General features: G+C 36.4%; 1 protein-coding gene across 1 annotated transcript in view; it reads left to right on the top strand.

Moving 5' to 3' along the window:
* DMD (dystrophin) overlaps positions 1-26,627 on the top strand; it is a 1,739,631-nt gene that overhangs the window by 525,402 nt on the left and 1,187,602 nt on the right. Inside the window, exon 39 of the mRNA XM_068533304.1 lies at positions 3,856-4,050. Coding sequence (XP_068389405.1) covers positions 3,856-4,050 — 195 coding nt within the window. The remainder of the gene's footprint in view (positions 1-3,855; positions 4,051-26,627) is intronic.

Raw genomic sequence — 26,627 nt, 5'->3', positions numbered from 1 at the left:
GCTTAATACAGTTTGTTGATGAACTACTTCATGATCATTCTAGGATTGATCCTCCCCTTTTTTTGTTACATAACTTCACATAGGCAGTTTTCTAGATGATGCAGTGAAGAGGGATGGAAATTCCTGATAGAAAATGCTCTCTTGTCACTATTTTCTTCATCTAAGATCATGACCAATTCATGTGATCTCATTAGGCTGATTATTTAAGGTCATTCTGCACAGTGACTTAATTAAAAGCACGCAAAGCCAAGTACTGTCAGAACGCTAGTATTGCCATGCCATTTATGTGTATCCAAAACTGTGAACAGGAAAGACTAACCCCTACCTATCTCAGCTGTGTCATATTCTTGTTTTTCGTATGTCATATAATTTGAGTCTTTTTTCTGTCTATGGATTAATGCAGTATTCTTTTTGCCAAATTTGATTATTTGATTTGCCTTTTTAGGTTATAATTTCTATAAATGATCAAAGAGAAATACATACAAATAGCTCAACTGTCCATCTTATTACAAGGAAACGTAATTTTTTTCTCTGAAGACTTTTGAGACTAGGAGAGAAAGCTACCTGTCTTAGATAACTTAAGTCTTTCCCATTACCATATTATTTATGACCCATCAGAACCCATATAAAAGCCTGTAATCCTACTGGGATTTATATACCATTGTATTACTATTTTTAAATAATTTGTAATAATTAAGAATGCCATTTTGAAGAAAGATAAGATATAAATTAACAGATTTTCATATGATAGCTCACTTTAAATTATTGATAAATAATCTTGTATTATTTTGAAGATTTGACATATCTTTGTCTTTATTAACACTAATGAAGTAAAAAAAAAAAATTGTTCCATCACTGCATCACTTTTTTTGTCCAGGTAGGCTAATTTTTGTTAGTTAGACTTTGAATGTGTTGACCTATTTTCTATATACCACATTTATGTTAGATACATAGGTATTTTTAAAAAGAATATCTCATAATGATATGGCATATAGTGCATTTTTCTTCTTGAGTTTTTTTGACCTCATAACTCATAAATGAGGCAGTAACCACAACTCATTTGAAACTTTTATATTGAGGAGAGAGAAGTCCTTTAAATCATGGAGGAAAACATTTTGTTTTAAAAACTTAGATATAATGCATCATTTGTTTCAAAACAGGATTGCCTTTATTTCATGCAGTTATGTGGCCCTTCAAGAATCAAATTTTAAGTAATAAAAAGAAAGTGATAACTAAAGTTTTAGAGAAACAGAAGTTTATTAAAAACTTTATGAGTGATACCTATGCCTACTTACAGAGCTCAAAATTTGAAGCCAGTTTTCATCTCAACTTTAGGTGTAACAAATCGTAGTTTTGTCCCGTAATAATCCTTTCTAAACTTCAGTTGAGCTTTCAATTTGTTAATAAAAATAGGTACTTGGGGGCTTTCTTCTACATCTCTTGATTTTCATTCCCAGAAAATGAGGATAGTGTATTCTTTTGGGTATATATCATTAGAAATGAATATGAACAGAGAGGAATAAAATGAAATAGTATGGCTACAGCACTTCCATGCTAATGATGCATGAGTATCTCTAATGATATAAGGTGGTAGAGAACATTAACAAAAGCAAGTTGATTTTCAAAAGGTTAGACAGGATTTGTACACATCAGGGTTCAGAAGGATATAATTATTCAAGGCAGAGTTAATGAAATTCAAATGAAAAGGCAAAATCTGAATATGAGTGCATGGATTTTGTATAAAGAAGAGAAAATGAACATGATACTTCCAATTACACTGATTTTTTAATAACTGTCTGAAATTTTTATTAAACCAAACTGAAAGGCATTCAGTAGATATAGTTTATTCATTATAGACCTGCATGACTGTGTCAAAAGGAATGATATATTTTAAGCGGTAGATAGTAATCTAGATCTCCAAATACCTGAGTGTCTCAGTTCACTTTTTGACAGTTTATTGTAATATATGAAAGTTATGATACATTTCTCTGTATTAAAAAGTATTGTATCTATTAGAACTTTATAATAAATGAGAATATTCAAAATTTATAAAGCTGAACTTTCTAAAAAATGAGTTGACAGTTTCCCAATGGTGTCAAAGACTTATTTTGAAATATTCCATTTCTCATAAAAGTTCACAGGATCATCCCTTAGCTTGCCTTATTCACCTGGTATGCACCACTTCTCCTATCTATGATGACTAGATACTATGTATCAAGAGAATAGAAGGAATGAAATCCTCCAACTCTAGCCCAAAATTCTAATATTATTTTAAATGTAAAATTAGAAGTACATGTAGATTACCATTCCAATGATGATGAAGGAATAGGTGTCATGTATTTGGTCAAGGTATACACACTAAACGAAACTTTGTTAAAAGGTATAATTGTGTGACATGATATAAGTTAATCTGTGTAATTCTATGAATTTGTAGTGTCATAAGTAGATGAGACATCTAAATTAGAATTATTTTGTTTTTATATTATCTAAGAAATGAGTACAAGAATCCTGGACCTGAATGATCAAAATGAAAGCATAAATGGACCAGCTTATATTTTAACTCATCTTTGTGTAGCTTCAGTCTGGGATCCTAAACACCATTTAATTACATTACTGCAAAAATGAGGATGGTCTCGTCATAAAGGCTGTGCAGTAATAAATGGCTGTGTTAGAATGCTTATCATAAGAACTCCCCAAGAGACCCTGCCACTGAAACCGTCAGCTGACCCCATCACCAGGCAGATGGCAGTTCATCAATTCAAAACAAAGTTACTGGAAAACTAATTTTAATTACAAGAGTTTTGCTGCTTATGGTATAGACAGAAGAGAGCAGAGGTCATCTATCTTTCTGAATTTGCACTCCAAGTAGTATTTATTCCTTGTTCTTATAAGGAATAGGGAAAGAGGCACTCCTGACCAAGTCCAAACAGACTCTGAGCCCCAGATGCCCATCAGTCCTAGCACTTGAATGGCAGATAGGAAAGTGTAGATGCAGGAGGAGAAGCTGGTGCTCCCTTAGATCTTCAGGCTTTCAGGAGCTCTTATTAAAGTGTAAATTTCATCCTCAGTCCTACTTATCTAGTACCTTAATAAGCAGTTTAACTTAGCAAGAATCTAGCATCAAAGAGAGGAGTTGACAGGGAGATCAGCTCGGTGCTTTGTGACCACCTAGAGGGGTGGGATAGGGAGGGTGGGAGGGAGACGCAAGAGGGAGGGGATATGGGGATATATGTATATGTATAGCTGATTCACTTTGTTATACAGCAGAAACTAACACACCATTGTAAAGCAATTATACTCCAATAAAGATGTTAAAAAAAAAAAAACAAAACCAAAGAGACGAGCTGATGTCCAGAATTTGGAGGAGAAGGGTGCTTAATAGAAAGCTAGCTACCAACCAAAACCACTTTGTCCCTCTTGTACCTCAGTCAAGATTAGGGGAAAAAAGTATAGGAAAGTTTCCTTTTGGTATGAATATCATAGATGTAGACCCCTCACATCCCACCCCATACTTAGTTTTCCAGGAAGCTTAGAATTACATTTTAAAATCCAGTTGTAAAAAGTATTCTTTTCTTAGGGTAAAACTACCCCTCTCGTGACCTTACGGCTCTTGGTCTTTCAATCTTATATTCATGGTGCTAATGTGTGTGTACGTCTCTTATTATAAAATGCTTCTAACACGTTTCGGAAGAGAGGATATATAAATAATAAATAACCTTTTTACTAGACTTATCATCATGCATTTTTGATCCACTTTCCAGCCCTCTGTCAGCTATAATCTGGAATATGAATTCAATAGAGGTCTTTTCAATGTTAGGAAGCTAAAAGAATTGTTCTTTTGTATATCTATACCAGCACACTGTCCATGAAGAATCAGTGATGGTGATGACTGAAGAAATGCCTTTGGAAATTTCTTATGTGCCTTCTACTTATCTGACTGAGATTACTCATGTCTCACAAGCCCTATCAGAAGTGGAACAACTTCTCAATGCTCCTGACCTCTGTGCTAAAGATTTTGAAGATCTCTTCAAACAAGAGGAGTCTCTGAAGGTAAAAGCAAAGCACTTTCATTCAGATTTTACAAGATCATCACATTGATCATTTGCTGTACCATAACATTTGACTTAAATGTATACCATGAAGGCATTCTGACTTAACACATGGAAATCTTAAAATACTTTACAAGATGGTTAGCTTTAGAAATCTAGTGTGGAAAGAGAAACATAAAATGGAATAGGTATTTTATAATATTTAATGTTAAGAGACATCCTAAAACAAAGGAACGCACTAAAATAATAGTTTCTTATACATTCAGGGCAGAAAGGACTCTCCAAAAAAACAAGCTTTGCTAGAGAAACAGTTTACTCCCAACTGATACATTACTTGTCTTTCTTTTCCCGTAAAAGGGGAAATTAAATGAGGTTTTAAATTATATCTTTTGTATACAGTTTTAGTTTTCTATTTCCACTTATAATATTCACATTCAATTTCAAATTAGTGTCAGTATCAGTACCACAACATATGGTATCTAATTGAATAGAAAGCAGTAAAATACTTTATTTAAAATCACCAGGCAAAAGCCTCCAACCAAATCCAGCTTTTTTTCAAATCACCAACTATAAGTTTATGAATTCCAAACTAAGATAAAACATGATGAAGAAGTCGGGTTTGAATTTTAGAGGGAAGTGTCTGAAGATAAATAAATGTAGCATCAAGAAAATGTACATAATAATATGTGTCTCAAGATAATTTTTGTGATCATACATTTCACACTCAAAATGAAAGATAATAGTATAGCCAGAGCTTGGTATTTGCCGAAGCAAATAGCATAAGATTATAGACAGAAGATAAGTTTGCTCTCAGCAGCACCTATTAGCTAAAGTATTTTATACTCTAAATGATCTCTTGGGATCTCATTCCATATCACATATTTGCATAACTATACAAATAGATAGACATTTGTTTGTCTTAGATATCAGAGTAGCAATATCTTGAGTGACTTGAGTTTAATGTCTTACATTATATCAAATAAGCTACAAAATTATACACTAAAATAGAGTAAGGGATGCATGGATCTCTGGAACTACTCCATCATTTTGGTATGGTGCTATTTCTTATTCTCTTTGAAGTAAAAGTCAAATCACTCGTGGGTACAGTGAAGAAAAGAAACTCAATTGATAAAGGAGACATGCCAGCATGCCTGTCATAATTCACATTAACTAATTTCTCATGACAGCACAGTTTGTAAGTTCATCATTGTCATTCAATATGTAAATCACTGCTAATGAGCTAATATTCATTCCTTTCCATGTTCATGGACATATAGGTCAGGAGAGCAGTAACCCTAAACTTATTAAGTTGCCAATTGAATATCTTTGTCTTCATACCTCTTAACCTGGCACACTCAGAATGATGGGCCCCTGGCTGCACTCATAGCTAATCATTTGTTCTTTCAGATATATTTGATAGTGCTAAAGCTGACAGCAATTACGATGGTATTGATTACTGTGGTTTGTAAAAAAGTATTATCGCAATTTTAATTTAATTGGATTATTGAGTCCTCATTAGATGGAGTTTGGGGCATAATTCCGTCTCACTCCCAGCATATCTCCTGCAGCAAGCAAACGGGCTTCCTACCTCTATGAGCTTTTTGAAGGGGGATAGTTTTGATCTCAGTCTTTTCAATGAATATGTACTTCCTCTTAAAGGCATTCATCATTGTCATTATCTAGTAGTAAAAATAGAAAAGCAGTGCATAAATTGTACAGCTGCTGGTTGAGAAGGTTTGAAATTAAATTGTGGTTGATTTTATTCCTGACAGATTTGCATGAATCAAATTACAGAACTGTAGTAGGTATTGCTGTGGTTTAACATACATATTTTTTAAGTACAATACAACACAAATAATGTGCAATAAGTTAAAGTAATTACTTTCTGAACAAAATATAAATAATATAGCACATATGATTTCCATAGATGTATTGAATTAGAAAGCTACCTAATCATTTTGACAAGAACTAACCAGATAAACACCTATTTACATTGTAAATCTGCATTTAATAGCTAATACATTAGCTAAGGCATACCTAGCGATGAATGAGAAACACACACAAAAGTAATATTTATCCTTATATCAAAGCCAATATTATCAATTAGTTGCTTAATTAGGCCTTAGTTGCTCAGTTAGGGATTGGCATGGATAAAGGTGAATTATTAGGACAAAAATAAGAGCATGGGTTAGAATAAGGATGACAACTATGCTTTATCTTGTGCAATAAGGAGGATCAATTTGTATATAGGGCTTAGGTACTTGATAACTTGTATTAACTAATTGATCCTCCCCATAACTCTATGAAATATCTAAAATTATCCCCATTTTATAGTTGAAGGAACTGAAGAAATATTAAGTAAAATAACTTGACAAAGCTGACACAGCTAGTATTGGTTGAGCAAGGATTTGAACCCAGGCCAAGTAGATTTAATCTCTGAGCTGTTAACCCCTATACTGTACCACCTTTCATGCAGTGGTTTCAAGGGTACTATGTTGAGCATAGCAAGGGTGAATTTGGGTAAAACATGGTAGAATACTGAGGACTGGCGTGGCCAGTTCATAGGAAAAATGTCCTGAGTTCCAATTCTCACTGAATCTATGCCAGTTTAAAAAGATTCCATAAAAGGAAGCAAGCATCTTTCATGTGCTTGTTGGCATTATCCTTAGTGAAATTAGTCACATAGAAAAAGACAAATATTGTATGTTATTGCTTATATGTGGAATCTAAAAAACAAAACAAATGAATGTAACAAAACAGAAGCAGACTCAGATATAGAGAACAAACTAGTGGTTACCAGTGAGGAGAGGGAAGGGGGGAGGGACAAGATAGGGGTAGGGAATTAAAGGGTACAAACTACTATGTATAAATAAGCTACAAGGATATATTGTACAGTACAGGAAATATAGCCAATATTTTATAATAACTTTAAATGAAATATAATCTATAAAAACATTGAATCACTATGTTATACATCTGAAACTATTATAATATTGTAAATCAACTATACTTCAGCAAGAGAAAAAGGGAGGGAGGGAGAAAGGGAGAAAGGAGGGAAGGAAATAAAGAAGGAGAAAAGGAAGGCAGGAAGAGGAAAAGAAAGGGAAGAAAAGAAAGAAGTCAGAAACGCATCATTTCAATTGTCTCATCTAAACTGATGATATTAAAGATGCTCTGGTTGAGGTGGATAAAATGTTTTGTGTCTTTAGTAGCCAGGGTGGGCGACAAGAAGTGTGGACAAATGGAGAAAGCTCACAGATGTTGACAGGACAGTTGGGCCCAATGTAGAGCTTAGATAAGATCAAGAAGTAAAGGCAGCCCTTGTTTAACCTCAACAGCACCGGGGAGAGCTTGTTGTAGCTGAAAAAGCCAAAGATCGTAAAGCAGAAGTCGTTCAGTCTTCTTTGACCGGTTCAGCTTTTATGCAGGACCCTTGAGACCTAAAGGGAATTATTAGGACAAGGCAATAATGTAAGGACTGAGGATTCATTCATTCAAACATCTTTATTAAGCACTTCCTATATACCAGGCATTGCTCTAAGTTCTTAAACAGCAGTAAACAAAACCGATGGACTCTGCCCTCATACAGCTTTTGTTATAGCAGAGGGAGACAGAATATAAGCAAACAAATGGTGGACCGTCATAAAGACTACCATTCATTCTGAGCGAGATAGGAGCCGTTGTAGGTTTTTGAGAAGATGACTGATGTGATCGGATTTATGCTTTAAAAAGATCACACTGGCTGCCCCACTGAGAGTAGAACTGTAGGGGATCAAGGGTAAAAACAAGGAGGACAGTTGAAGAACGGATGCCAGTGGCTTGGGCTAGGGTGGTAAGGAGAGATTTTCAGATTTTGGAAATGTTTTCAGAGAGAAGATAGAAGATTTATTTCTGTATTCACCAGAAACTTGAGCATGGGTGTATAAAAGCCCATTCTCAGCAGATTTGGGGCTCAGGAGAATTTAGATGTCCTGTGAACTGGGTAGAAGATCACTTGAGAAATGTAAGATTTCTTTCTTCTCATTGATAACTTTGCCTTCGGTACTCCAGTCTTGCTGTGAAGCACCGGCAAAAGTGCTGGCGACGGAGATCTTATCGCTCTGGTCAAAATCTTTCTCCTTTGGAATCTATTTCATCACATTTAAGTACAAATTTAATAACGTCAGTCACTTGAATGAAGACAAAACTAATGCCGTGAGCAAGCTGACTGGTTTTCTATTCTGGTATTAGGAAAGTTAGATAATAGAAGGAGGTACTGTATATACAAATCTGAACAAAATATCTGAAGGTAAATAAAATAATTAATGTTTCTGTGTACATTGTAATACAGGGCCATGCTAGATAAAGGGTTAGATTTTTCACCAGTTTAATACTATTCCAACAAAAGAATATTGTAATTATTCTAAATTAAATAATCATGGAGCATATAAAGTATCAAAGCAAAATTTGTTTACAAATGCTTTTTGAATTCTACTTAAATTTTGTAATCGAATAGTTTGGTGCATGGAAAAATATGACTTTTATTAATGTATTACCACATTGTAAGAACTGATATTTTAGACTATAACACTTGGAATAATGTAGTCATTTCATGATTTCTCTGAGAAAAATCAAATTTTTCTTTTTTTTCTTTTTCCTTTTAAATTTTAATTTAATTTTTACTTTGTATTGGAGTATAGTTGATTTATAATGTTGTGTTAGTTTCAGGTGTACAGCAAAGTGATTCAGTTATACATATATATATATCCATTCTTTTTCAGGTTCTGTTCCCATACAGGTTATTAGAGAATATTGAGTAGAGTTCCCTATGCTATACCGTAGGTCCTTGTTGATTACCTATTTTATATATAGTAGCGTGTATATGTTCATCCCAAACTCCTAATTTATCCCTACCCCCCCACCTTCCCCCTTTGGTGATTGTGAAAGTCTGTGACTCCAAGCGGGTGAGTCTGTTTCTGTTTTGTAAATAAGTTCATTTGTATCATTTTTTTAGTTTCCACATATAAGCGATATCATATGATACTTGTCTTTTCTCTGTCCAATTTACTTCACTTAGCGTGATAATCTCTAGGTCCATCCATGTTGCTGCAAATGGCATTATTTCATTCTTTTTTATGGCTGAGTAATAGTCCATTGTATATATGTACCACATCTTCTTTATCTGTTCCTCTCTCGATGGACATTTAGGTTGCTTCCACGTTTTAGCTATTTAAATAGTGCTGCAATAAACACTGGGGTGCATGTATCTTTTCAGATTATGGTTTTCTCCAGATATATGCCCGGGAGTGGGATTGCTAGATCATATGGTAGTAATATTTTTAGTTTTTTAAGGAACCTTCATACTGTTCTCCATAGTGGTTGTAACAATTTACATTCCCACCAACAGTGTAAGAGGGTTCCCTTTTCTCCACACCTTCTCCAGCATTTATTGCTTGTAGATTTTTCATGATGGCTATTCTGACTGGTGTGACGTGATACCTCATTGTAGTTTTGATTTGCATTTCTCTAATAATTAGTGATGTTGAGCATCTTTTCATGTGCTTTTTCTCCATCTGTATGTCTTCTTTGGAGAAATGTCTATTTAGATCTTCTGCCCATTTTTTGATTGGGTTGTTTGTTTGTTTGTTTGTTTTTGTATTGAGCTGCATGAGCTGTTTGTATATTTTGGGGATTAATCCCTTCGCTTCGTTTGCAAATATTTTCTCCCATTCTGTGGATTGTCTTTTCGTTTTGTTTATGGTTTCCTTTGCTGTGCAAAAGCTTTTAAGTTTAATTAGGTCCCATTTGTTACAATTTGTTAGTTTTCATTACTCTAGGAGGTGGATCCAAAAAGATATTGCTGCAATTTACACCAAAGAGTGTTCTGCATATGTTTTCCTCTAAGAATTTTGTAGTATCTAGTCTTACATTTAGGTCTTTAATCCGTTTTGAGTTTATTTTTGTATATGGTGTTGGACAATGTTTAAGCTTTTCAATTGGCACATTTATTCAGCTATAAATATATTTCCTTTTTTCAATTGCTTTTATGATTTGGGATTTATTTGATTTGCTATTTATTTTATTTGCTTGATTGATTTGCTATTTATATTTGTGAAGTACTTTACAAATATTAATCTATTTGCTATAATTGAAATCATACTTAAATCATTAATATAGTACCTCAATTTTCACTTCTCTTATAGTGAAGAGATTATAGATATTTACTGCATTATAGTTCATATTTATATGTACTTTGGTAGTTTCCCTTTATGTTTTCTACATGTCTCTCTTTTATAGGAAATTATTCATTCTTTTCTCCCAGCCATTATTTTATCAGGCCCATCAGTTGTCCTACTTTGACCCCCATGCTGCAGTTTACTCCCATCTTTGCTAAAATGTACTTTAAGGACTCACTCCACCTCCTTCCGTTCTCCTAGCAAGACTATTTTGATAATTCGCGTCCTATAAATTCTGGAAGTCAGAAACTTCCACGTTAAAACTTACAATTCATGATGCTGGTTGAAATTTTGAGGTTGCAATTAAGTTGTGTGGAGGTTTTCCTTTTATTCTTGAACTATTCAAGCTGTTCTTTGACCAATTATGATGTCATTTTTTTTTGATCTGTGATATATAATTACTGATTTGTTACTTATGTAAGGACAGTGCATCATCCTATGGAGAATGTTTCGACCAAAGTATATAGTTGTATTTAGGAAGTAATTTTAACATGTGGCCATAAACAATGCAGGGGAAAAAAAAATCAAAAGGACACCTTACCATAGAGCCACTAAATATAACTTTTAAAAAATTTCTTTAGAAGCTCAGAAAAAATTAATAAGTACTTTAATGCCTTTTGATTGAACACCCTTCCCAATTTGATATGTCATTAATGTAGTGCCTGGTAGCTAGATGGGGCATAAAGTGGATAAGAATTAGATTTATATAGGATGTTGCCTTCATCTGTCAGATAAAGACAAATTCCAGAGAGTGAAAATGAACTGGAGTTTGAGTCTTTGGTGCTCCAATTTCTCTTTCTCAGTTTTAAGATAGATCTACTCCCCAATGGCTGCTGTCACAACAGGTACTAATGGGTTTCTCTAATCCTTTTTTTCTTAGAAATGAAAGTTGTGTGCTCTTCTGTTGGCCAAGTTACAAAGGGTCTCAAGGCATTTTTGTTAACTAAAACTGCCTAAAGCTATTATTTCCGCCTTCTTAAAATGTGAAAGCAGTCATGCAGGATTTTATAACTCTCAAAACACATATATGTGCATTTAAGTGTATGTATATCCATTTAACTGCAGAGCTACATTTATTAAGACGGTGATACTGAGTCAGCAACAGCAAAGGATACAGTTTTTACCATTTGCAGTGGTTTGCAAATGAGCCATCTACTCCTTCTGACTTGTTCCCTCTGGTGACCAACATCCATCATACACATAACCACTAGGAAGAAAAAATATCTTGTCTGTGTTGTTCACCACTATATCTCCAACTCCTAGGACGGTACCTACCACTAATAGGCACTCAATGGACATCTGTTGAATGAATGGATGACAGTCTGGTAAATCCAGGTATGAAGTCTGTCATTGAAGAGGACAGAACAATGTTAATCTACTAGTTCCAAGAATAAAAAATGATTTTTTTAATTTAAAAAAAGAAACAAAATTAGCCTCTTTTACATTATATCCAAACTCATTGAGTTAAATCATCCAGATGTGTGAATTCTAACAAACTAAGCATATATACCAGCATGGAGAAATTTGCTCTAAGTTTGTACACACTGAATTTTAAACCAATCATTTATGAAAGTGTGTGGCAAGAAACCCACAAATAATTAAAATATTAGTAATATTTTTCCCAATCACTTGGCTTGCATTATATGGTTATGGCAAACAATAGGCTAGAGTGGTTGGCAAGGCACTGGATTTGAACATAAAAGACTTAAATTTAGACACCGCATCTGACTCTTAATAGTTGTGTCCTGGGCAAGCCACATAAAATTTCTGTGTCTCAGTGTTTTTAACTTTGAAATTAGATCAATGATAATACCTGTCCCAGCCTACTCAGCAGTAATATTGTGAAGATAAAGTGAAATCATGTAGGATTATATAGAAAAATTCTTGTAAAAAATGTATAATTATATAAATTTCCAATTTTGCAAAACCCGTATTACTTCATCATATATCCAAAGTCTTAAAAATTATTGTAAATTAAATTTCCATGTAAATAATCCTGCAAACAAATTGCCTTTAAGAATGTGGTGAGGGCTTCCCTGGTGGTGCAGTGGTTAAGAATCTGCCTGCCAATGCAGGGGACATGGGTTCGAGCCCTGGTCCGGGAAGATCCCACATGCTGCGGAGCAACTAAGCCCGTGTGCCACAACTACTGAGCCTGCCCTCTAGAGCCCGCAAGCCACAACTACTGAGCCCACATGCCACAACTACTGAAGCCTGCATGCCTAGAGCCCGTGCTCTGCAACAAGAGAAGCCACTGCAATGAGAAGCCCGCTTGCCGCAACTAGAGAAAGCCCACGCGCAGCAACAAAGACCCAACACAGCCAAAAATAAATAAATAAATTTAGAAAAAAATGTGGTGAAACATAAAATTACATACTCAAATGTAAAAAAAACTTTAAGTAAAATGTTAATAATAGCATAAAATATACATAAAGTTATTTCCAGATTTGGCAAGTAGCCTAAAGGTTAAAAAAAAAAAAGTTTAAAGTTAAAAAAAAAAGTAGGGCTTCCCTGGTGGCACAGTGGTTAAGAATCTGCCTGCCAATGCAGGGCACACGGGTTCGAGCCCTGGTCTGGGAAGATCCCACATGCCGCGGAGCAACTAAGCCCGTGAGCCACAACTACTGAGCCTGCGCGTCTGGAGCATGTGCTCCGCAACAGGAGAGGCCGCGACAGTGAGAGGCCCGCGCGCCGCGATGAAGAGTGGCCCCCGCTTGCCACAACTAGAGAAAGCCCTCGCACAGAAACGAAGACCCAACACAGCCGAAAATAAATATAAAATAAATAAATTAATTAAAAAAAAAGTAAAAGAAGAGAATGCATATAGACTAAAAAACATTTGCTTTTGACAAAAACTTCGGTTAGAGAATCTTACTTATTTTCAATCATATTTACTATATTTCCAAAGCTAAGTATCACTTACTCAGGGGTAAAATTTTTCATTCTTCTATTAATTTTAGGTGCCAAATGAACAACTCATTTTTTAATATTTCTCTTGAGGATGCAGGCTCTAAATCGTTCCACGTTTCCATGCTCCATGGCTTTTACCAAGAATAGGATGCTATTTTTTAGTTTGTTGTTGTCATTTTTGTTTTATGTGGAGTTTTATTTTTCATTGAAATATGTTGAATTCATTTTTTTCCTAATTCTATTTCAGTAATTTAGAATCCTTTGTTCTGAGTTCAGAACCGTGACTTAAACTCTTTTAAAGCATTGAAGCTCTAAGTGAAGGAAACTTTAATCAATAGTGGGTTTTTTTTCTTTTTTCCTTGGAATTATGAGACTTATTTTTGTTATTTTGTTGTTGTTTTTCTTTTGCCATTTAAAAAAGCTGATCTGCATCAATTTTCTTGCTTAAAATGGTAGTCATGAGCATGTTGATACTTCAATAACATTCAGTTGAACCTCATGAATTGACATTATGTGAGTCAAAATGTTCAAACATTGGCAATTGCATATAGCTCAGTCTAATACAATGACTTTTACCCGTCTGCTTGTTTCTGAATCCTAATGCATGTAATTAAACAGTCAAGGAAAAAATCAAGAACTATGTATTGTAAATCACTTTAATTAATGGATACCAACTACTACAAATTCCCAAATTGAGTTTTCCAAACCTGAGGCAAAAGGATGTTCTCACCATTAGGGAAATCTCTGGGGTTTCCAAAAAGATAAAGAAAGGAGGTAGAGTGTTAAGATCCCTCTCCTATAACATGTTTTGTTTTGTTGTTTGTTGGTTTTCTTAAATTTGTGCGTTTAGGTTCAGAACAATTACATGAAACAGTGGTTTTGCTTTTCTATCCCAAATGTAAAACGCTATGATAGAAAGCATGTTCTCCCAGTGTCAACAGCATTAATCATTTATAACATGGGCAAAATATTACCAAATATGTTTCCTTTTTTTTCCAAAATAGTGTACTGTCATTTGTATTAATTTGTACAGACTTAATTGCATTCAGTTGTGTATAGTAGTTATCTGTAAACTTGCTTGATCACACATATTAGGTTTTCCATTCTTTTTTTTTTTTAAAGGTGTTGGCTTATTTATTTATTTATTTATGACTGTGTTGGGTCTTCATTTCTGTGCGAGAGCTTTCTCTAGTTGCGGCAAGTGGGGGCCCCTCTTCATCGCGGTGCGCGGGCCTCTCACTATCGCGGCCTCTCTTGTTGCGGAGCACAGGCTCCAGATGCGCAGGCTCAGTAGTTGCGGCGCATGGGCTTAGTTGCTCCGCGGCATGTGGGATCTTCCCAAACCAGGGCTTGAACCCGTGTCCCCTGCATTGGCAGGCAGATTCTCAACCACTGCGCCACCAGGGAAGCCCAGATTTTCCATTCTTTATCAAAATAATAAGATGCTCATGATTGTATATTTAAATAGGATAAAATAGTATAAAGTGAAAAGAAGAAAGAAAAGCATCCTGTCCGCATTTTTCAATCCCATTCCTCAGCGGTAATCAGTTTTTTAGGTTTCCCTGGATTACTGTATTGCCGTAGAATTTTTCTCCATAAAATCTATGTGCCCCTCCTTTGCTCAGTTACACGAGACTTAAAAGCATGTCCTGGTTCTAAAATATTTGGAAACATACAGTACCGTATATCTAATTTTGAATGATGAGAAAAGCATTTGCTTCTACACAATTCTCCTTTGCTATGTGCAAGAGCCGGTTTTTCTATCAAGATTTTTTTTGTAAAATGATTTTGACAATGTGCACAACGTAATGCAAAATGTACCTATCACAAAAGGATTTATGAAATCATTTTTCATTTAGTTGGTGCTGATGGCTAGGATTGTTGTCTTTGGGGAACAGTTGGAACAGTGAAGTGCAGGTTTTGCATTTTTCTTTTTGTTCTCACTGGTGCTCTGTGACATCTGGGGAACTAGGCATAATTCTAAATGAAGGACTTTGTCTGTTGTTAGGTGTCTGAGGTACTGTGAGGTAACCATGGAGAAGCTTGGCCAGGAAATACAGATGGACTGTTATTGCACTATTTACTCTAACAGCTAAATAACCAGTAAAAGTAAAACAGAATGAACAGGGAGATGACTGAAGCACTCACAACATCTGTTCAGTCCTGAATGGATGTCTGCAACGGTTCAAGAACAATGTAACAAACCTTAAAGGTTCAATGGTTCCATTCAAATTGATTTTCATAAGCAAGTTAAGATTCAGAGCTTCAACTCAACTTTTCACTTCAAATTAACACATATGTATTGAGCCTCGAATACTGTGTTTAACTCTCTAAAAGAGAAATAGAAGATGTGATCCCTGTGCTCTGGTAATTTGTAACATTAATTGAATACACATGTCAGAGTTACACAAACAAGTTAGAACGTAATAAAAGTAGGAGAGACATAATATAGCCAAAATACATAGTATAAGGCATGAGTGTAACTGAATTTGTGAAGAGGAGAAAGCAATGTAGAAAGCAGAAACTGAGAATAATTTTATAGAGGATAAAGCCTTTGAAATATTCATGCTTTGACTATAAGTGGCATTTGGCTACTGCTGATTTATCATGTGCCAGGACCCATTCTAAATTCTTTACCTGTGGTAGCTTGTATGGTCACCACAGCAATCCTATTAGGAAAGCACTGTTATTATACCCATATTCAGAACTATCCAAGCTGGAGATGATGGTTTGGATCACAGTGGCAGGGGGGTTAAGTTATGAATACATTCTCAAGGTAGAGCCCATAGGATTTGGTGGCCAGTTGCATGTGGGTTGGTAGAGAGAGGATTCAAGGATAACGCTAAGAATTTTGGCATGAACAATTGGGACAATGGAGCTGCCCTTAACTGTATCATGCGGAAAACGGCAGGAGTATCAGGTTAGGGTGCAAGGTTGAGTGTAAGTTTAGTTTTGATGTGTTAAGTTTAAGATGTTTATTACACATCCATGTGGATATCAAGAGACATACTGGATATACTGGATATATATAAGTCAAAGTTCAGGAGATCGTCTCAATTAGAGATATAAATTTAGGAATCATTCGTTAGTTCTTCTTCCACACTTGCTCGCAAAATACGGGTTTTTCTGATGTTCCTTTCCCAGCCCTCTTTCCTCTAACCCTGCCTCTGTGGACAATCTCAGCCACTCCCACAGTCTAAATATCACCTTGATACAATTGGATCTTATTGGTGGAGGTGGAAAACGGGATAGGCAAGATGTCAAGATGGTTCTATAGATTCACTAATAGTGTCCAATAGTGGGCATCGGCAGATGTAGGGAATCAGCCGTTGAATGATCGACTCTGCTAAAAGCTACAGCAAAGTGCTTGTGGGCTAACAGAAAAAGGAGGACTTTGTCTTTCTGGCTCACTGTCATATCCCCAGTACCTAGACTGTATCTGGCACATGGTAAGTTTTCAACAGATATTTGTTGAGTTAATGAATGAAGACAGAGCTATAGCTCTCAGAGAAGTGGAGAGAAACCTGAGGCCTAGCAGAACTTGGTAGGACTACAGAGACCAGGGCTGTGTGGTGAAGGCTATGCTTAACAGTACTGAATGGTGCAGAGGTGGGAGAAGATGTGATGAAGAAGCTTTTAGTGAACCAAATAGAAATTTTCTTCAAGAAGTAAATATGGTAAACAAAAATGTGAATTATAGGTGTTTATAGCCATCTGCTCACATGAGTCATTTTGGGACATAAAAGCTGAAGAATCACTAGAAAGCAATTTTACAGTTTTTAAATGAAATTCAATATACTTCAATCCAGAATATAATTGAAATATGGAAGTCAGTTTTCGGGGAAAATACACTTAGACAATCAATTTCATATTATCTTATACTTTAGCTTAGTTTGTTATATATCTGAAACTATATTGTTTCAATTTTAAGATAGCTTTTTTTTCTTATGGAAACACTTTTACTAAGGGAACACTTGCAAAATTTGAAGTAAATATTTTATAAATAATTTCTAAATATTTTGTTACAAACTTTAAAATAGAAGACAGAATTTCAGATTAAAGTTTGTATACACATCCTATGATCGACCTATTATTTCAAATCTTACCTCAGTAAGAGTTTTAAACTCAGGAACCTGTGTTTGAGCTTGCTTCTTGGTATAAAGCAGGACGAAGGATACCTATAAGTTATAGATTACAGAGAAGGCACAACAGCAATATGCTATTTTTAAATAGCACTTTTAGAAACAGAAATCATATAGGCACTTTCCAGAGTAATTATAAAACAACTTACTATAAGTAAGGAAAGACATTAAAAATTCACTCAGTTCTTGTTTAAGTTTATTTTCATCGGAAGTGATTAATAATACATTCAATTTATCAGATAACACTGTCTCCTACTCCAGTCCTGTTCACTTTCTACAGTATCTAGTTTGACATTCATATAAATAGATTTACCATTTAGGTGGGTAAAGGCATGCTCTGTAGTGAAACATTCTGACAGCAAGGGAGTAGTTGTTGCTTTACATTAAAAGGAAGAAAAACTGAGCAGCAGAAATATGCCCCTTATGATAGAGAACAGAGCCTAGTTAAGAGTTACTTGAGACCTTTATCTCAGCCTGATTAGTTGGCAAACAGGTGCCTTGTTTGGTTCCCTAGATCAATTGTCTGTAGTCTTAGTTACTCTTTTTTAGCTCATTAAAGACACTTATTACATAACACTTGAATCAACAACGTACTTATAGGTTCAAATTGTTTGTGTTATGAATCCCCTTAAAAAACTGATTCTCTTCTTAAAAGGAAGCCCACATGTCTAAATATTATTTATCTCAAAGCTGAGGCCTATATTATTATGACTGTGTTACCAATGAGCTCTTCTTTAAACAACAGGCTTTTCGCCTCGAAATGTGAGTTAAAGCAGTATAGTTCATAGTCTTCTGTTTTCCCTTATTGTACATATCTGGACTTCATCTTTCAGTTGTGAAAGTTGCTTCACTATCAAAATTTTCTCAATTAAAAGTGTATAAATAAGGGTCTCATTTACCTTATTTGATTCTGTGAACCAGAGTGGAAGGGATGCTATTTTGAAATATCAAGGACTTAAATTATATAGACTCATGTATGCGTCGTGCCTCCCAGAAATTGAAATTTCCATTTCCAGGAAGAGTGACTAACAAATAAACATCTCACAGAATTGAAATGGGGAGTGGGGAGGTCATTTCATAGGTGCATGTCAACATCAAGAAGGAAGTTGACTAAAAAGTGTGTGCTTCCTCATTTTGCCATCATATTTTCAGGTAAGGTAAGGAACTATTTCAGAGAGAGAAATGGAAATAATGTACTCTGTAGTGATCCTAGGGATTTTTCTATCACCATAGCAACTACAGTGACTGTGGTTTCATTTTCAGAGGGTCAGAAACTATAAAGATCACTTATTTCTAGACAAACTAAAATAGTAAAAAGCTATAAAAGATCTCATCTCTGACTTTAAACTATGGAAACTGCTACAGAATTTTCTTTGGTGCATATACCATTTTTCTGGGTGCAGTGCCTCAGGGACAAGAGTATGTGTAGGGGCTTTAAAAAGGATTTCCTGGACTCCAGCCAATTTTGACAGCATTCTCTGAGAATGCACCAAGGAGCTATTATCTAGATATCCAGGGAGTATGGAATCTCCTGCCCCAGTTTTTGCTTTTTGCTTTTCTCATTTAAGATAGAAAGTTTTCTTGCCTTTGCAACATGCTGCCCAGCATTGCTAAAACTGTTCATAACTTGATTCTGAGCAATTCCATCACTCTCCAGAGAACGGGGAACTCTCCAGAGATTTGGATTAAAATCAGGAAGCTTTGCAAACTCAAATCATCAGAGAGAGACTATATATTCTCTCACACACACCCCTCATGAAAGCCATGAATGGATTACTTTTAGACCAGTGGGGAAGAGCCTCCTTCCCTTCTCTTGAATTTTACCCCTTTAGGAAATTACAGCTATTCATTTTAAGTGTTTGGGCTCCCAACACACGGGCAAATGGGGCTGGTTGCCCCAGTGTGAATTTCAGTAATCAGCATGTCAGTCAGCTGGATGCTTGGTATCAAGTGGAGCACTTGTCACAGTTCTGGAATTTTGCCCTTGGGCTGGCAGCCACGTTAACATGGAGTCCGTGACTCACATCAACAGGAGTTGAGCCAGTGCAAGCACTGGCAAAGGTCATTTTGTCAGGCTGTCCAGGTCAGCAGAGTTAACAGAAGCAGAAAAGAAGTCTTGTTGGTGCACCTGACCTAATCCAGCTAGTGGGGTAGCCCTAAATATTCCACCCAAGACTCTAGGCTCAGAGCCATCAGGAGATGGTAATGAAATTTTGCCAGGTGGATAAAAGAAAGAACGAATATAAGAGGTTTGCTTGAGTGAAGGGACTTCTAGGACATTGATAACATATACCAGACATTCTGTCTTTTTTAAAATTTTTGTTATATTCTCAGTTTTGTTTTTATTAGTAGTAAACTTTTCCTCCATAAAGAAGTGTCTTATGTCAAATAAAGCAAACCATAGTGTAGTACTAAGCTATTTTCAGTTTTGTAGTGAAAGAGGTTGACAGTGGAAGACAGTCTTCTCTGTCCAGATTTACATTTCCGTTCTTTCAGTATGCTGAGATTGCTCTTGATAAGATCACCAGTCACCTCCTAAATATCCACAGTTGACTTTTTACTCCTGTTCCTAGATGCATTTGACTTGTTGGTGGCTCCCTCCCTCCCTCCTTCCTGATATTCGTTCTCCCTTTAGTTTTAAAATATTTTACTCTTCTGGTTCTTCTCCAAGATCTGATGAGATCTACTCTTCGGACATATTCATCTCCATCCTCGACCTCTGCTTTCCACAAAGGGTCATCCTTAGGCAAATTTTCTTCTCACGCTTTCACTCTAACAAAAGTTTCTGAGCAATTTGACCATCTCTCCTGTAATGAAACAACACCTACTATATTCCACTGACTAGCAATTCTGTAACACTGGCAGAAGACAATTTTAACCTGCATTTCTCCAGATAAGGAATCTCACAGGATATTTCTGTGTTGGCATGCCTTCCTTTCCCTCACATGGTAATACTTGTTAGATACATATTCTGACCACAGAGTTAAATTGAGTTGCTTAACAGAAAAATAATGAAACCTTCTATTTGCAAGGTGTTCATGGACTTGAAGACAACACCTTGGAATTTTATAAACAATCTCTCTCTCTCTCTCTCTCTCTCTCTCTCTCTGAAATTCATTCACATCACCCATAACCATTGTGTCTAGCTGATTTGCAGACCTGGGAACACAGCTGCTTTCCTCAGGGTCCCATTGTAAGCATTGACTTTTGCCCCTTACAACCGACATTATCTATATCCTCAGAAGATTCTATAGATTAATCTTCCCCCAAGACAAGTCCTCATGCACCACAGTCATGAAGTCTTAGAATGAGGCAAGAAAGCTCCCTAAGATATACCCATGACTTCTCTCCTGCTGCCCAGTCTGACTGGTGGAGTTTGCTTCAGAGCCGGCCTTCTGGGAAGCTGCAGGCTGAGCAACAGGCACCCCCTATTTAGCCTAGTCTCCATCTCACACATGGTTGAACCTCCCCAATTTTGCCTGCAAGTCAGCAAATATGTTCGTTTTATTGATACCTGTTAAGTTTTTATATTTATACAGTTCACCCTTGAACAACATGGGTTTGAACTTCATGGATCTACTTACATGTGGATATTTTTCCACAGTAAATACTACAGTGCTGTACAATCCATGGTTGGGTGAATCCGTGGATGTGGAGGAACCATAGATGTGGAGGGCCAACTGTAAATTATACACAGATTAACCCTCATTTTATTCAAGGGTCAACTGTATTTATTTATCTTGACAGGAAGCATGGGATCTCTGGGTCAGAGAACACGTCACTAAATACTCAAATCCCCATGAGACGTGCACTGAGGGCCAGATGTACAAGAGAGCAACCCCAACATTATAAACATCAGAGCTTATATAAAGGAGTTGACACATCTGATAGAGACAGACAGACAGAAAGACAGACATGGAGGGACTTGGGTGGGTGAGGGGAGAGAGAGGCAGGAAGAGACAGACAAACAGAGAGAGACCTTTGCTCTGGAATGTAAACACATCCTCTCCAGAGAGAGGGGAAGGTCTAGGTCTGTTATTCTCAGAATGTAAGTTGGAATGTAAGCAAAGGGATCCAAGAAAGATAAGCTTCTGTGTCTCCCTGGAAAAATGCACTAATCTAAACACCAAGGTATGTTTGCTCTTCAATTATCCTCTAACCCAGATGCCAATGTTCTTTGCGCAGAAAGGCCAGACGTGTGGAAATGTGAGAATACGTATGGCCCAACGATATTTGCCGTCTCATTCATATTCTCAAAGTCTGTTGCCAACTGCCTATTGAATGTCTATTGTCTGACAACCCAAAGGCTTCATAATATGATTGTGTCCAGAAGGAAATCATCACTTACACACACACACACACACACACACACACACACACACACACACACACACACACAAATGCATGCGCACACAGAACCTGTTCATCCATCTGAAATCCTTTTACTCAGATATCAGTATTCATCCGGATGCTCAGGCCAGAAACCTGAGAGTTATTCAAGTCTTTCCTCTTCTTCACCCAACACAGTCACTGAGTTCTGCCAAGTTTCCTTCCTAAACAACTTTCTCAATTCAACTCAATTATGAAGGACAACTAGATATTTGATTACATTAATAACACTTTAAAGTTTTTAGATGTAGGATATGGTATTATGTGTACTTTCCTTGAAAAGAATTCATGTATATTGGAAACATGCTGAAGTATTTATGGATAAAATATTATATCAATTTGTTTCAAAATAATCCAGTTGAGGAGGTGAATGGGTGGAAATACAATGCAACAAAATTGTCCATGTTTTCATAAGTGTTGGCACTGGATAATGGGCTCATGGGGGCTGTTTGTACTATTTTCCTTTTTTTCCTTTTCTGCTTTTGTATATATTTGAAATTCATACACACACACACACACACACACACACACGTCATGGTTCCCCACTGCCTACTGAATTGCATGCAGTATTTTAAAGCACATTATTACTCACCTCCAGCCTCTGTTTCCTGACCCATCTTCCCTGATCCTGTACATTTCTGAAAAGTCAGTCGTATACGGCTACTCATGTTCCCTATCTTTGCATGTGTATTACCTACTAAGTATGATGTCCTTTCCACTTCAACTACTCAGCTGTGTCTACCCCAAATTGCACTTCCTTTATGAGCCCTTTCCTTGGCTTGTGACCATATATGATATATGATTCATTCCTTTTCTTTTTTTTTTTTAACAACTTTATTGGAGTATAATTGCTTTACAATTGTGTGTTAGTTTCTGCTTTATAACAAAGTGAATCAGTTATACATATGTTCCCATATCTCTTCCCTCGTGCATCTCCCTCCCTCCCACACTCCCTATCCCACCCCTCTAGGTGGTCACAAACCACCTAGCTGATCTCCCTGTGCTATGTGGCTGCTTCCCACTAGCTATCTATTTTATGTTTGGTAGTGTATATATGTCCATGCCACTCTCTCACTTTGTCACAGCTTACCCTTCCCCCTCCCCGTATCCTCAGGTGCATGCTCTAGTAGGTCTGTGTCTTTATTCCCATCTTACCCCTAGGTTCTTCATGAACTTTTTTTTTTTAATTTTTATTTTTTTCTTAGATTCCATATATATGTGTTAGCATACGGTATTTGTTTTTCTCTTTCTGACTTACTTCACTCTGTATGACAGACTCTAGGTCCATCCACCTCACTACAAATAACTCAATTTCGTTTCTTTTTATGACTGAGTAATATTCCATTGTATATATGTGCCACATCTTCTTTATCCATTCATCTGTTGATGGACACTTAGGTTGCTTCCATGTCCTGGCTATTGTAAATAGAGCTGCAATGAACATTTTGGTACATGACTCTTTTTGAATTATGGTTTTCTCAGGGTATATGCCCAGTAGTGGGATTGCTGGGTCGTATGGTAGTTCTATTTGTAGTTTTTTAAGGAACCTCCATACTGTTCTCCATAGTGGCTGTATCAATTTACATTCCCACCAACAGTGCAAGAGGGTTCCCTTTTCTCCACACCCTCTCCAGCATTTATTGTTTCTAGATTTTTTGATGATGGCCATTCTGACTGGTGTGAGATGATATCTCATTGTAGTTTTGATTTGCATTTCTCTAATGATTAATGATGTTGAGCATTCTTTCACGTGTCTGTTGGCAATCTGTATATATTCTTTGGAGAAATGTCTATTTAGGTCTTCTGCCGATTTTTGGATTGGGTTGTTTGTTTTGTTGTTATTGAGCTGCATGAGCTGCTTGTAAATTTTGGAGCTTAATCCTTTGTCAGTTGCTTCATTTGCAAATATTTTCTCCCATTCTGAGGGTTGTCTTTTGGTCTTGTTTATGGTTTCCTTTGCTGTGCAAAAGCTTTTAAAGTTTCATTAGGTCCCATTTGTTTATTTTTGTTTTTATTTCCATTTCTCTAGGAGGTGGGTCAAAAAGGATCTTGCTGTGATTTACGTCATAGAGTGTTCTGCCTATGTTTTCCTCTAAGAGTTTGATGGTGTCTGGCCTTACATTTAGGTCTCGAATCCATTTTGCGTTTATTTTTGTGTATGGTGTTAGGGAGTGTTCTAATTTCATACTTTTACGTGTACCTGTCCAGATTTCCCAGCACCACTTATTGAAGAGGCTGTCTTTTCTCCACTGTATATGCTTGCCTCCTTTATCAAAGATAAAGTGACCATAAGTGCATGGGTTTATCTTTGGGCTTTCTATCCTGTTCTATTGATCTATATTTCTGTTTTTGTGCCAGTACCATACTGTCTTGATTACTGTAGCTTTGTAATATAGTCTGAAGTCCAGGAGCCTGATTCCTCCAGCTCCATTTTTCGTTCTCAAGATTGCTTTGGCTATTCGGGGTCCTTTGTGTTTCCATACAAATTGTGAAATTTTTTGTTCTAGTTCTGTGAAAAATGCCATTGGTAGTTTGATAGGGATTGCATTGAATCTGTAGATTGCTTTGGGTAGTAGAATCATTTTCACTATGTTGATTCTTCCAATCCAAGAACATGGTATACCTCTCCATCTATTTGTATCATCTTTAATTTCTTTCATCAGTGTCTTATAATTTTCTGCATACAGGTCTTTTGTCTCCTTAGGTAGGTTTATTCCTAGATATTGTATTCTTTTTGTTGCAATGGTAAATGGGAGTGTTTTCTTAATTTCACTTTCAGGTTTTTCATCATTAGTGTATAGGAATGCCAGAGATTTCTGTGCATTAATTTTGTATCCTGCTACTTTACCAAATTCATGGATTAGCTCTAGTAGTTTTCTGGTAGCATCTTTAGGATTCTCTATGTATAGTATCATGTCATCTGCAAACAGTGACAGTTTTACTTCTTCTTTTCCGATTTGGATTCCTTTTATTTCTTTTTCTTCTCTGATTGCTGTGGCTAACACTTCCAAAACTATGTTGAATAAGAGTGGTGAGGGCTTCCCTGGTGGTACCGTGGTTGAGAATCCGCCTGCCAATGCAGGGGACACGGGTTCGAGCCCTGGTCTGGGAAAATCCCACATGCTGCGGAGCGACTGGGCCCGTGAGCCACAACTACTGAGCCTGCACATCTGGAGCCTGTGCTCCGCACCAAGAGAGGCCATGATAGTGAGAGGCCTGCGCACCACGATGAAGAGTGGCCCCCGCTCGCCACAACTAGGGAAAGCCCTCGCACAGAAATGAAAACCCAACACAGCTTAAAAAAAAAAAAAAAAAAGAGTGGTGAGAGTGGGCAACCTTGTCTTGTTCCTGATCTCAGTGGAAATGGTTTCAGTTTTTCACCATTGAGGACGATGTTGGCTGTGGGTTTGTCATATATGGCCTTTATTATTTTGAGGAAAGTTCCCTCTATGCCTACTTTCTGCAGGGTTTTTATCATAAATCGGTGTTGAATTTTGTCGAAAGCTTTCTCTGCATCTATTGAGATGATCATATGGTTTTTCTCTTTCAATTTGTTAATATGGTGTATCACGTTGATTGATTTGCGTATATTGAAGAATCCTTGCATTCCTGGAATAAACCCCACTTGATCATGGTGTATGATCCTTTTAATGTGCTGTTGGATGCTGTTTGCTAGTATTTTGTTGAGGATTTTTACATCTATGTTCATCAGTGATATTGGCCTGTAGTTTTCTCTCTTTGTGACATCTTTGTCTGGTTTTGGTATCAGGGTGATGGTGGCCTCGTAGAATGAGTTTGGGAGTGTTCCTCCCTCTGCTATATTTTGGAAGAGTTTGAGAAGGATAGGTGTTAGCTCTTCTCTAAATGTTTGATAGAATTCACCTGTGAAGCCATCTGGTCCTGGACTTTTGTTTGTTGGAAGATTTTTAATCACAGTTTCAATTTCAGTGCTTGTGATTTGTCTGTTCATATTTTCTATATCTTCCTGGTTCAGTCTGGAAAAGTTGTGCATTTTTAAGAATCTGTCCATTTCTTCCAGGTTGTCCATTTTATTGGCATAGAGTTGCTTGTAGTAATCTCTCATGATCCTTTGTATTTCTGCACTGTCAGTTGTTACTTCTCCTTTTTCATTTCTAATTCTATTGATTTGAGTCTTCTCCTTTTTTTTCTTGATGAGTCTGAGTAGTGCTTTATCAATTTTGTTTATCTTCTCAAAGAACCAGCTTTTAGTTTTATTGATCTTTGCTTTCGTTTCCTTCATTTCTGTTTCATTTATTTCTGATCTGATCTTTATGATTTCTTTCCTTCTGCTAACTTTGGGGGTTTTTGTTCTTCTCCCTCTAATTGCTTTTGGTGCAAGGTTAGGTTGTTTATTTGAGATGTTTCCTGTTTCTTAAGGTAGGTTTGTATTGCTCTAAACTTCCCTCTTAGAACTGCTTTTGCTGCATCCCATAGGTTTTGGGTCATCATGTCTCCATTGTCATTTGTTTCTAGGTATTTTTTGATTTCCCCTTTGATTTCTTCAGTGATCACTTCGTTATTAAGTAGTGTATTGTGTAGCCTCCATGTGTTTGTATTTTTTACACATCTTTTCCTGTAATTGATATCTAGTCTCATAGCGTTGTGGTCGGAAAAGATACTTGATCCGATTTCAATTTTCTTAAATTTACCAAGGCTTGCTTTGTGACCCAAGATATGATCTATCCTGGAGAATGTTCCATGAGCACTTGAGAAGAAAGTGTATTCTGTTGTTTTTGGATGGAATGTCCTATAAATATCAATTAAGTCCATCTTGTTTAATGTATCATTTGAAGCTTGTGTTTCCTTATTTATTTTCATTTTGGATGATCTGTCCATTGGTGAAAGTGGGGTGTTAAAGTCCCCTACTATGATTGTGTTGCTGTCGATTTCCCCTTTTATGG

The sequence above is a fragment of the Eschrichtius robustus genome, chromosome X, assembly GCF_028021215.1.
Source record: "Eschrichtius robustus isolate mEscRob2 chromosome X, mEscRob2.pri, whole genome shotgun sequence".
Taxonomy (NCBI): Eukaryota; Metazoa; Chordata; class Mammalia; order Artiodactyla; family Eschrichtiidae; genus Eschrichtius; species Eschrichtius robustus.
The sequence above is the reverse complement of the archived record's forward strand: the minus strand, read 5'-3'. Positions and strand labels throughout refer to the sequence as shown.